This window comes from Brachyhypopomus gauderio, chromosome 9, assembly GCF_052324685.1.
Source record: "Brachyhypopomus gauderio isolate BG-103 chromosome 9, BGAUD_0.2, whole genome shotgun sequence".
Taxonomy (NCBI): domain Eukaryota; kingdom Metazoa; phylum Chordata; class Actinopteri; order Gymnotiformes; family Hypopomidae; genus Brachyhypopomus; species Brachyhypopomus gauderio.
Genome location: NC_135219.1, coordinates 25,990,745 through 26,003,049, shown reverse-complemented (window position 1 = coordinate 26,003,049; position 12,305 = coordinate 25,990,745). Strand labels below are relative to the sequence as shown.

Sequence of the window (12,305 nt, the reverse complement as noted above, 5' to 3'; positions counted from 1 at the left end):
GTAGTTGTATTTGAATTCTTAAAGGAAGAGGGTCTACTGTGGGGGTCGATTCATATCTCGATTCAACGTCTATGTGCTGCCTTGAAGCAATTTTTTGTGGAATGTAGCAATAGTTTACTTTACACTTATACATGTTTATACATATTTTACGTTACAGTATACATGTTTTCCAAGTGCACTTTGGAAATTTTCACATTTGGCATGTGGACAATTGTCAGTATCGCCCTCTTTAGTTGGCCATCATTCATCTGAGGCTTTCATCATGGTTCCACTCAGAGCAGTGGACTTGGTGATGAGCTTTGTCTTCTTTTCCTTGTTGCTTGTGTTTTCACAAGGGCTTCTGCAACATCATTTTGAAATGCAGTACAGCAGCCAGCTCAAAGGAGTGTGTCATCATTCCAGACATTTCTAGACTTTCTCTCCTTTAAAGACATCAATTGATCCAATTTGTCCACAATGTCTGATAAGTTTCCAACACTTATCAGCACTTAGTGTTGTACACTGGTAAGATTTTTCACTGTTCACAGTGTTAAATGCATTATTTGCCTGGAGACACTGTAATTGTAAAGTTGAAAAGAATATTTTCTAATTGATATTGAACTTTTTCATTGCCCATCACTTAACAGTAAGACAATCTTTTCAAATCAGAAATAATTAGTTCAGGCGAGCCCTTAAGCTAGGATTATACTTCACACATGGCAACTGGCGCGAGGGTGCGTGCGCCAAAAGTGACACAGTCATGGTGGCTCCGTCCACGCACTTTGGCCCCTTGCGCTGTCTTCAGGTTTTCTCATGTTTCTCATGTTTCATGCTAGAATTACAAGAGGCTTGTATATGAAAATGTAATACAAGTGAACTATTCAGTCAAATTTGTTGTGAAATGAAATATATTAAACATTTCAAGCATTTTCAAACCTGAAACCCAATGCAACATTTTAAAATTCGTCAAGTAAAATCCTTCACCTGTTTTTGCAGGGGTATTTCTTTACCACCTGTACGTGCACCTGTTTTAGAGAAAACAGTATAAATGCTTCTGCCATTCTCATAGGTTCTCGCGCAGTGTGCAGAGTCGAGCGCTACTCTCAGATGCGAAAGTATAATCCAACTTTTACTTTGCCTCCTTCACTGGAGCCCTACATTCTCACTTAAGTGTACTGAATGTTTTTCCCCAGATGCAATAAGTGGGGTTAAACTGCTGTTTGACTGGCTGTCAAGCATCAGTTCTGTTGGACAGTGTTATATGCAAGATGAAGTCTCCCAAAGGCTGAGGGTTTAGGTACACTTATAATAATGTCTGTGTACTCTCACCTCACTCCATCATAGAGTATATGTTAATCCTGAGCTAAAATACAACACTTTGTACTTACCCACCTCAATTATTCATTTTCATCATACATCACAGTGATTGGCAGTAGACAAGTGTAGAGCAAGAGAGAGATGGCGCACAAGAACTTTTGTGCAGTGCTTGAGCTTTATTTAAAGAGTAATGAAAACATAAGAAATGGTCATGCATCAAGGTGGCAGAAAAGGATCAGAGTGCATGAGGTAGAGAGGACTTGGGAGAGACTCTGACCACAGCAGGGACACAACTAGGAAAACAGCAAATAGACACCTCAGATATTCCATCCAGTAACAAATCACAGTAAATAAAATACATACTTCTAGATCCTGTTGATCTAGAGCTAAATTATAAGTAGACCTTTGAATGAAAATATGTATTGGTGGGATATTAACCATTCTGTTATTTTAACCGTAACCATTTATCAGTACTACAAACTAAGGACTCGAGTCAACTGTAGATTTATATTTTGAGGCATAGTGTTTATTATTTAGTGTATTTAGTGATTCCTCTGTAAATTATATTTTCAAATTGTAAGGGTTTATAAAGACAGATTGACCCAAGTGTTCTGTACTTTCTGAGAGACTCTGCCAACTACAGTAAGATCTGCATACATTGTATTGCCAAAGGTATTTGCTCACCCGTCCACATTATCTGAATCAAGTGTTCCAATCACTTCCATGGCCACAGGTGTATAAAAGTAAACACCAAGGCATGCAGACTTTTACAAACATTAGTGAAAGAATGGGTCCCTCTCAGGAGCTCAGTGAATTCTAGCATGAAACTGTGATAGGATGCCACTTGTGCAACAAATCCAGTTGTGAAATTTCCTAAATATTCCACAGTCAACTGCCAGCTGTTTTATAAGAAAATTGAAGTGTTTGGGAACGAGAGCAACTCTGACACGAAGTGGTAGGCCACGTAAACTGACAGAGCAGGGTCAGCGGACGCTGAAGCGCATAGTGTTGTAGCGGATATACTGATTAATTGTGAATTATGAAATGGGGCACCATCCTGATTGCTCAGGAAAAAATGTATGACAACTTAAATAAATGAAATGGTGTGTCTCAGTCTTATTACCCAAGGGATGAGTTCTGAATTCGCACAGATCAGAATTAATTATTAAAAGGTCGATTAAGATTAAAATGGATTTCCATGGTCGAGCAACTGTATCCAAGCAAGGACCATAAAGACATGGATGGTGTCTGGATGGAGTTGGTGTGGATGAACTTGACTGGCTTGCACAGAGTCCTGACCTCAACCTGACGGAACACCTTTGGGACAAATTAGAGCGGAGACTGAGAGCCCGGCCTTCTCATCCAACATCAGTATGTGACCTCGCAAATGCGCTTCTGGAAGAATGGTCAAAAATCCTCATAAACACTGGACCAATGTGATATTGAACCCTATGGTTTAGGAAAGGGATGACACTTAAGCTCATATGTCAAGGAAGGTGAACTGTTGGCAATATTGTGTATATTGTTACATTTTGTGATACATTTCCTGATATTACTAATGCACCTTAAAAAAATTATTGACCAAAGCTGAACTTTAGGGCACATTGGAAAAATGAAAGTTAGTTAATGTTTAAAAATGTTATTTACACTGATCTTTTTTGTGCTCAATAAGTGTGACTACAGATGGTGGTGGCATGCTATCAGGGACCTTTCTTTTTGGCTATAATGAGCAGAACATGTTCTGTTCAGACTAGTAGATGAGAATCTCTTGGGTATCTTCTATTGAAAGTTAATGGTTTGAACCACACTGACAAAAAACCTTTTTTCCCATTCAAAGGTTTGGCCATTTTTGTCTTTCCATCGAAAACCAAAAGTACCATTTTTAGCCACTTTGGCTAAAGTCAAAGTCAAATTTATTTATATAGCGCTTTTCACAACATACGTTGTCACAAAGCAGCTTTACAGTCGTATGGGTCCAGATCCCTAATGAGCAATCCCGGCTAGACAATATTGGTGTCCAGAATTTTGGTGCATCACTAGAAACAAGGCGTCCTATAAAAAAGCGATAAAATTAAGCTAAAATGGATGAAATGTTGATACAGATATAATACTGCATTTCAGAAATGGTCAGAAAGCAAGTATGTAATATTGTAATGTGTTCCAACTGTGAACAACAGAAGATGATCATGACTAACCATTATAAACATCTATCACTAGTACACTTACATAAGTAGCAATAAAAAGCAGGATACAATCTTCATTACAGCAGATGTTTAAGAGTAGGTCAGACAAGCAGTACCTAGCCCTGGCCCCCATGCCTGCTGGTCTAAGAAAATTAATATCTCTGCATGATGATGACTACAACAAATTAACCAGTTGCTAAAAAACTCCCATCTGGCTGGCTAACAGAAGAAAGAGAATAGGTCATGAAGGACACCAATCACGAAGGGCACCCAATACTGGCACCCAAACTGAATGAGCATATGTGCATGTACTGACCATTGTTCACAACATGAATGTTAACAGCACCAGAAGCTCAAAGCACCACATATTGAGAGACACAGCTGTCCATCAGGATTCTAAGACCAGACTTCCAACTTAAATGTTGCCTGAATCGACCACAAGAAAGCATATGACTCCATAACAAAGACCTGGATACATGAATGTCTAGTCCTGTATAAAGTCAGTATATGCATAAAGACAACCCCAGAGGCCAATTCAAAAACAGTTGTCCAGGTGAACATACAGGGTGGTTCATCAAGGAGATGTATTGTTCCTCTGATTTTCTACATATGCCTGAAAACTCTTTATGGGATCATTGGTAAGTGTGAGAACGTGTACAGCTTCATGACTGGACCTCCTGTACGTTCGGCCACAATCTTTCCATGTCCAAAGTATAGGTGCATCAATAACTATTAGTGAAGATGCTTAATAATAAGACATACATTTCATTGTCAAAATGATTTCTTTTACACTATTATGTTTACCAATAGTCTCTGCTATAAATTCTTAGGTAATCTCAGTTTGGCCAAGCCTTGTTTTATTGTTACCTTAATTTACACACTCAAAATAAAAATGTCCATGAAGTAAATAATACTGCATCTGTGGCAAACTACAAGGACAAGTAAAACTCAGATTATCTGTACAAATGTTGTGATGGATTTGAGGTTCATATCACCTAGAGAATTGTGAACACATTTCTCAATATTTATGTAGAAAACAACATGAACCTATACAGAAGAGGATGGAGACATGTTCTTTGAAAACCTTCAACCAAAGAACTATTCATGTTTGGCTTGAGTTATTATTTCACATTCAGTTCCTCCTGATAGGAAAGTGAGAAGTTGAGATGGGGAAGTCCTGTCCTCAGTTAAGCAGAGTCCCATAGAGCTGAGCCTTGGTGAGACTATCTTTCCTTGTCAGACCTAGGGAGCCAAATGTTTGGTATTGTGCTGGTGGCTGAGGCGTGGAAGGATTGCTCCCCTGAGGTGATGATGCACTATGTCGATCGGGTTGGTAATGCTGGAGCTCTACTGCCCTCTCCAGAGAGTCATGGTGCAGGGACTCGCTGGAGCTGTTGGGGCTCATGTCCACATACTCACCCTGCTGGCTGGTTGCAGCTGCAGCATGCTCATCAGGGCTATACAGGCTGTGTTCTGACTCCTGGCTGTCATCCTTGGCTTGGTAGAGGTGAGGCTGGCTATGTTGCTGCCTAAGCCCAGGACTCACCTCCGGGCTGGGGCTAGAGAAAGGGTCCAGAACCCCTCTGTGTTGGTGATATATGTCAGTCCCCTCCTGGAAGCTACTATAGAGTGGCCCAAGCCGGATCTTTGCAGGTCTCAGAGAGAAATGCTGCTCAGAGAAACTGTAAGGTGAGGCACGTCCTGCACTGTGGTGTGAGTGGCCACTCACATCCTCCACACTCAGTTGCCTCCATCGGCCAATGAGCTCTTCCTCCTCTGGGACTAGTGTGCTGCCACGACGACTGTCGCCATATGTGATGCTGGGAGAGGTGGAGTGTGGCAGGGGTTCATAAGGTTCACTGTAGCAGGAAGACATGGTCCTGCAGTAGATCGGTGAGCTACTGTTCTGGTGGGGGATAGGCTCAGCTGGCTGGAAGGTATGAGCCTTGTTGAAGGCACTGGGGCTGTCTCTTTCCCAAGAGGAGTCACTCTTGTGCTCAAAGTCAGCAGTATCTCTCCACTCCATATAAAGTCCGTGGTGTTGAGGGGAGGAGGCAGCACTGCTTGGAGGGTCTGCCACCTTATCCTCAGATCCGGCACCACTGAAACTGGAATAGGAGCTAGAGGCTCCACCCAGAGAGGTGGCAAACTTGCCAAAGTGCTCCTGGGAGAATCCCTGCTGTAGAGAAGGGGATCCTTCCTCTGGAGTGCTTTCTGTGGAGTTCTGGATGTTGAAAAGCTTCCGCTGACCATGCAGATCCATGCTGGGCCTGCGCTCCCGCTGCCGCTCTTCTGGGCAGTAAAGAGCAGTGTCACTACTGTACAGATCAGACCTAAATGTGGCACGCAGGCCCAGGCGCTCAGGACTGCCCAGGCCTGTACCCACAAGGAAGCCCTGGGGTTGGTGGCACTGGGGGCTGGGTGAACGCGATGCCTGAACGCTGCATACTTCGTCAGGTTTCTCCAACACACTGGCTATCACTGAGGCAGGGACAGTGTCAGAGTAGGGTGAGTGACAGAGGGATGAACGTTCCAAGTGCAGTCTCAGCCTCTCCTGAAACTCTGCAGGCAACTGTGGAACAAAAAATAGAAGTAGACGATGTTTAGATTGAAGAATGATAGAAATAAAAGCAAGTTAAATGTGAGGAAATACCATTTACATCACATATATATTTTATTTATTTTTTAAACATATATATATGTAACCAGGCTAGTCCCACTAAGATCACAGATATTTTACAGGGACACCTGGCCAAGAATGGCATCAACACAAAGTTATACCAGCAACAACAACATGGAAAAAAAACATCTTACATAAAACATCTACACAAAGACAATGTTGACTCAGTCAACTTCACCATAACTCAAACTATTTAACAGTATAATATTTCATGTCTTAATCTCATTTTGTAAAGTATTCCAAGCAGAAGGTGTAGAAAACCTAAATACCGTCTTACTAAGTTCGTCCCGACACTGGGAATATCAAATTGCAAAACACCAAGTCATCAAGAAAGAAATCAACTCTTATTTCTTTAACCCATTAACGTCTTGCTCAACGTTGACCACCTTTTGAGCTATTGTTTCTTTTAGAGCTGGTGTTGAACTTAACCTGATTATGCTATCTCTACCAATCGGTAGACATATGTTATACCAAAAAAATCCACCAGAGGTCACTGTGTGAATAATATGCGCTTATTACCAAAAACTACCAACAAGTAAATCACACCTCGGATGTGGATCGATTTTTGTTAAGCATATTTGTTAAGCATATTTGTTAGAAATATTATAGTTTTAGAGGTTTTGAAGAACAGAATTATATAACATTTTACAATAAAGAGAAGTCTCATATGGGTAAAATATTTTCTGAACAACGTCAAAAAACTATTTGAAACAATTGAAAAAACCAAAAGGCTAAGGACGCCAGGAGAAGAAACTGGCTGCTCTCTAACCACAACGGTGAGTAACCCAAAATAACTGACAGAATAACTAGACAGAGAAATAACAGGAACGGAAAACTTGAGAATGGCTACTCAATTTGTTCACTTTTTGTGTTTTTGTCTTTCAGGTAGGAAAAAAAGCACAAGATTTGTTTTATCAGCAATTAGTTGAAAAAGCTGCTCTTGCACTTTCTAAAATCATGCCAAAGATATGAAAAACATTTGCAGAGGAAGGTGCAAAGCAACATATAACTATATCATTCATTTTGCAAGGCCTCACCAAGTCCATATAAGGTGAATAATAAAGAGCCCAGGACTGATCATCGTGAGACTGTAATACCTCAGGGACCCTCTAGCTGCATAACCTGGGTTCTATTGGAGAGGTAATCTGTGAACCATTGCTGATAAGAAAAACCATTTGCCGAGAGACAATGAAGTAAAAAAGCCTGGTAAAAATCAATAAAAAAACAATAGCTTATTACAAAGGGCTACAATTATATATAACTAGTACTACATGGTACGACTGGGCAATATATGATTATTTTTTTAAATATATATTTTTATATGAGATATACGATGAGACAATATCATTTGTATCAATGTATCGATTGGGTGTTTCCCAAAACCTAAAGCTGCCTAGTGAGCTGCCTATGTAGGCACTGGTTATGTGGGCAGCTGTTAATGTAGGCAGCATTCTAAAAAATGTTGGAAATTAAAAATTCAACATCAATACACATGAATCACATGGAAATGGTTTATTTCAAAATCTTAATTAATGTTTATTAATTTTTTGGTTTTTAATTTTTTTCATCAGATTTTTTGCTTCAGATTGTATCAGAAAAATGTACCAACATTCAAAGTCTCTGTCACTCTGGTTTCAATATCCACCTTCTGTATCTGAATCAGAGTCAGCATTCCAAAACACTGCATAAATCTATATCTAGCTGCTTACCTACAACCCAAACTACTAAATTATGAATCCTACTGTAACAGACAAATCAGCATAATTTCATTTTGATAAAGTGGAGTCCACTAGCTATAACATTTGCTAGCTAGTTAACAGGGTTGCCAACTTTTCAAGATTGCTTGGTGTGAGATTTGAACCTGGAGGAGGTGGCGAACGTAAATTGTTACCGGTGCGGTGTAAAATGAACACAAATTAAGTATTATATGGCGATCGATCGATCGCCAGTAGTTGTTGGTGCCAGAGCGAACTAGTAACTCATTGAATCATAGATATGGATCAGAGGTAGGTAAATAAACTAGATTTTTTTTTTGGCGTGAGAAATCGGATGTGTGGCGTGAGAGCGTGTGAAGACAGTCAAATGCGTGTGTCTCACGCTCAATGAGTGAGAGTGCAACCATGTGTTAATGTAAATTAGACAGCTTGCTACTTAATGATCCTAGGCTAAGCTAGCAGACAATCGGAGATGCTGTAAACCATCCATCCTTGTCATCATGGCCAACATGAACTTGCTGTCGTACTTGCTGTCAAATCCACTGAAAAACCAGCGGACTTATCGTGAGTGCAGCTTGTTTATATTTATGGAGACATAGCTAACCCAGCTTGTACCAGACGCTAATGGTCTTGCGGGAATTCACTGCTGTGAGAGCCGACAGGGACACTAAAGCATGTGGAAAAAGCAAAGGTGGGAGGCTCATCATCTATGTCAACAACCACTGGTGTAACAGGGTTGCCAACTCTCACACATTGAGCGTGAGACACATGCATTTGACCGTCTTCACACGCTCTCACGCCACACATCTGATATCTCATGCTGAAAAAAAAATCTAGTTTAGTTTTAATTTTGTTTATTTACCTCTGATCTACATCTATAGTTCACTCTGGCGCCAACCACTGGTGATCGATCGCTTTAGGCGCAGCAGAGAGGAGTTTCCTTTTCATACACACTCCCCCATAGGTGGCACACCTAATGACGCTGAACGAGTTGGAAAAGTGCCAGGAAGAAGTGAATGGAGTCAAGTTTGTCGAGTTTGCTGAAGAAGAGTTGATTTAAGGCTCAAACGGAGTGTTTTTTTTTTTTTTTAGAAAACCTAATGCTTTTCAGAATGCAACAGTTTATTTAAAACTTCAAGGACAGTATGAAATAGGCACACAATTAGTATTGATTAGTGACGATTAGTGACGAGTAGCCTAATTGTCTTGTAATTTCAGGCAATCCAAAAAGACTGAGGTGTCAGTTTGCACAATTTATAGGTCACAATCTATTGGTTCTAAATCAACATGAAATGGATATATTTTGTAGTGCCTCTCGTGAGCATGACCATCAAATTAAATCACTTGAATAGGCTGTTATCAATAATTTTAATCATGAAATATACAGCAGAAATATACAGAGGAGACAAGGCATATAGATAAGAAATAAATAATATAACTTAGAATAATAATTATATATATACAAGTACTAAATATTAATATCACCTTAATATGGATATTCAAAGCTGTGAGATTATTGTCTGGGACTTGGATTATCTGAACAGATTAACAGCAGAATGTCTTACCTCTGAGAGAAGGGCTCTATATTGGGACTTATTGCACTGCAAAAGCTGGGCTGCTAGGTTACAGTCCTTCCTGTACATGTCCTTCAGATACAAAACCATGTCACACCAATGAAAATCATGACATTTCAAACCTGCTACAGATATTTGAATTCTGCTACTTTTACCTCATATGTATGGAGTATTGACAACAAAGTATTACTTTGAGATTTCTGTGTGTTCTGAATGTTGTGGTTAGTGAGCATTTATTATTACTGTATGTGTGCACCCGTATGACCACTGTGCCAGCAGCCCTTACATTGTCCTCCTTCAGCTTTTCAATGGTCATCTTGGCTTCCATGAGATGACTGTTAAGGACCAGGATCTCTCTGCTCAGTGCCCTCTTCTCATCGTCATGGTGCTGCGACTGAGAAGGAAGGAAGAGATACACAAGCTGCTATGCACATCACCAAAAGTGCTTCTCTCTTATGAATTACATTAATGACACAACAATGTAATCCAGCTGCTCTCGGCACTTGTGAAAACCTCAAAACAAAGTCCAGAATGCATAATAGCAATTGAGCTGCCCTCTCGTTCATTTAAATACTATAGGGGGGTTGACATATTTGGCAAAAAAAAAGTAAAAAAAAAAAAAAAATCTCAAATGTAAAGTCATGGAAAGTCATTATTTTGTTGTACTGCATTAATTTGACCAAAATCCCTCATTTATTCCATTATTTTTCTTCTTGTTATTGGGAGTACTGTGTTGTGCTATGGCGCCTTTAGCTACTCGTAGTGGACTTATTGTTCCATTTTCAGCCTCTCATCAGTCTCTACTAAACATGACTGTATTTACAGAAGGTATTTACTTCTAGTAGCACGATCATAAAGTTTGCAAGTTTTAATATTGATTTAAGTGCACATAAAAATTTAGCAAGTTAGAATATTGTTACTTTAAACGTGCTGTGTAGTCTTCTATTGTGTTTTACCTGTAAGTGTGAGTATTGAGAGCTTGAAAAACTAGCTTAAACATGGGTTAATCATAACCTAATAGGTTAGTTTCTAACATTTTATCTAACATTCTAACATAGATATATGTTTAAGCTTGACTTCTTTTCACATCAGGCATGCTTAATGTGGGGCCAGCTTTTTGGTCCTTCTTCATGCAGGTCCTTGGCAGATAGCCAGACCCTCTGCCCAGGGCGGAAAGATGTGGCAGGAAGCTTGTGCTAATCGTTAACGAAAAAACGAATACTGGCATTGAAAAAACACTCGTTAACTGAAATAAATAATAACGGTAATTAAAAGAAAAAAATATATACCTAACTGTAAGTGTATTACAAGTTACTAAAACTTTCTGAAATTATAGAGAGGATACCCTTCATGTTTGTGTTTGTCAATTTATTTATAAGTCTTTTGGACTGATATGAAATAGATTTTAATTTTACATTAGCTGGCAGAACTGTACGGCACCCCAATGTCTGTCCGTCACAACAAAAGTTGGGAGAAAACAGCTGATTCTTTTTTTTAATATGACACGAAAAAAACTGTGTTGTAGTGGAAACAGGTGATAAAATATATGGAGTAGTTCTCAAGAGAGAAAACCCCATGAATTTCAAAGCTCACACAATATAGGTATGATGACAAAATTTTCAAACAGCCCCAAGCTTTAAAAGAATCACATATCTAGACAGAGCTGAAATAGACCTTTAAAATGATACCTGGATTTTGAAAATTGGTTGAGAATTGATAAAGTTATGATATTTATAATATCATGTATCACATTAAAATATAATACATTAATTACAATAGAAGTCGTGTGACTGAAATTCACATAATCTAATTCTAATTAATCATAATTAATAATTAATCATAATAATCTAATTCGAAGTGATGTTAACTATATTACCATTTAACAACAAGTTATATCAGAAAACAATGAGATTAAACTACGCCAACACTGGTATCAGTACCGATTTCAAGAAAACACTGTGGGAACGAGTTAAACCGAGACGCCGCTTTTAGCCTAAAGTTGCTAGCTACCGTGACGTTCAATACACCAATGTCAATCATGACTACTTATTTTCCGCGGTCTAGTAAAATACTTTCGCCTGCACGGATTTCGATTAAATTTGGTCAGTATTGAGATAAAAGCTGTATTTTTAGGTCCACATATATTTCGATGGTGTCCGGAGCGTTGATGAAGAAAACAGACCGCTTGAAAACAACAAAGTATCTTGTCACTGGTCTCCCGACCTGAAATCGCCTCAGAGTTGACTATAAATAGTGCCTGATGATTGGCTGGGTTGTGCTTAACGAAGTCACAGTAGTATTCAGGAAAAAACATACACCTGCTAGGCGGTGAGGAGTGATGTTATATGACACCCTTAGAAAAGTACAACATAGTTTGGAACACATTACTGAGCCAGAATTTTTTGCATCAAACGTTGGTTCGTCAGCATACCTACACAATAGGGTTAACTGCCAGTACCTTGGACACACTAGCCTCTCAGTAGCCCTGCTGAAAGAGAAACAATATCCTGGCTAGGTAGCACCGGGAAGGAGACAACCGTAATAGACCGTTTTCATCAGTGATTGTAGCGTATTGACCAGACAGACAGGGATCCAACTGTAGAAGTATACTGCTTTTATTTAAATGAATCACGTGTACAGAAAACGGCACATGAATCACTAGCACTAAGATTAGTAGCGATAGCGTTTTCTTGGGGTGGTTGGGACGGAAGAGCAGAATCTAGGAGATACAGAAGTGCTAGACAGGAGACGAGGTCTGGAGAGTAAGCAAGGGTCGGAACACTGGAGATCAAACAGGCAATGGAAATGCTGCATGGAAACGGCAATACTTCGCGACTTGGAAGTTGTGGGAAGGTGT

General features: G+C 39.5%; 1 protein-coding gene across 4 annotated transcripts in view; it reads right to left on the bottom strand.

Moving 5' to 3' along the window:
* Positions 1–1,456: 1,456 nt before the first annotated feature.
* LOC143523582 (brain-enriched guanylate kinase-associated protein) overlaps positions 1,457–12,305 on the bottom strand; it is a 104,194-nt gene continuing 93,345 nt past the window's right edge. For all 4 annotated transcript variants that reach the window (XM_077018136.1, XM_077018135.1, XM_077018138.1 and 1 more), the window contains 3 exons: positions 9,735–9,842; positions 9,440–9,520; positions 1,457–6,051 (listed from right to left, as the gene is read on the bottom strand). In XM_077018136.1, the coding sequence (XP_076874251.1) occupies positions 4,663–6,051; positions 9,440–9,520; positions 9,735–9,842 (1,578 nt within the window). In that variant the 3' untranslated portion in view covers positions 1,457–4,662. The remainder of the gene's footprint in view (positions 6,052–9,439; positions 9,521–9,734; positions 9,843–12,305) is intronic.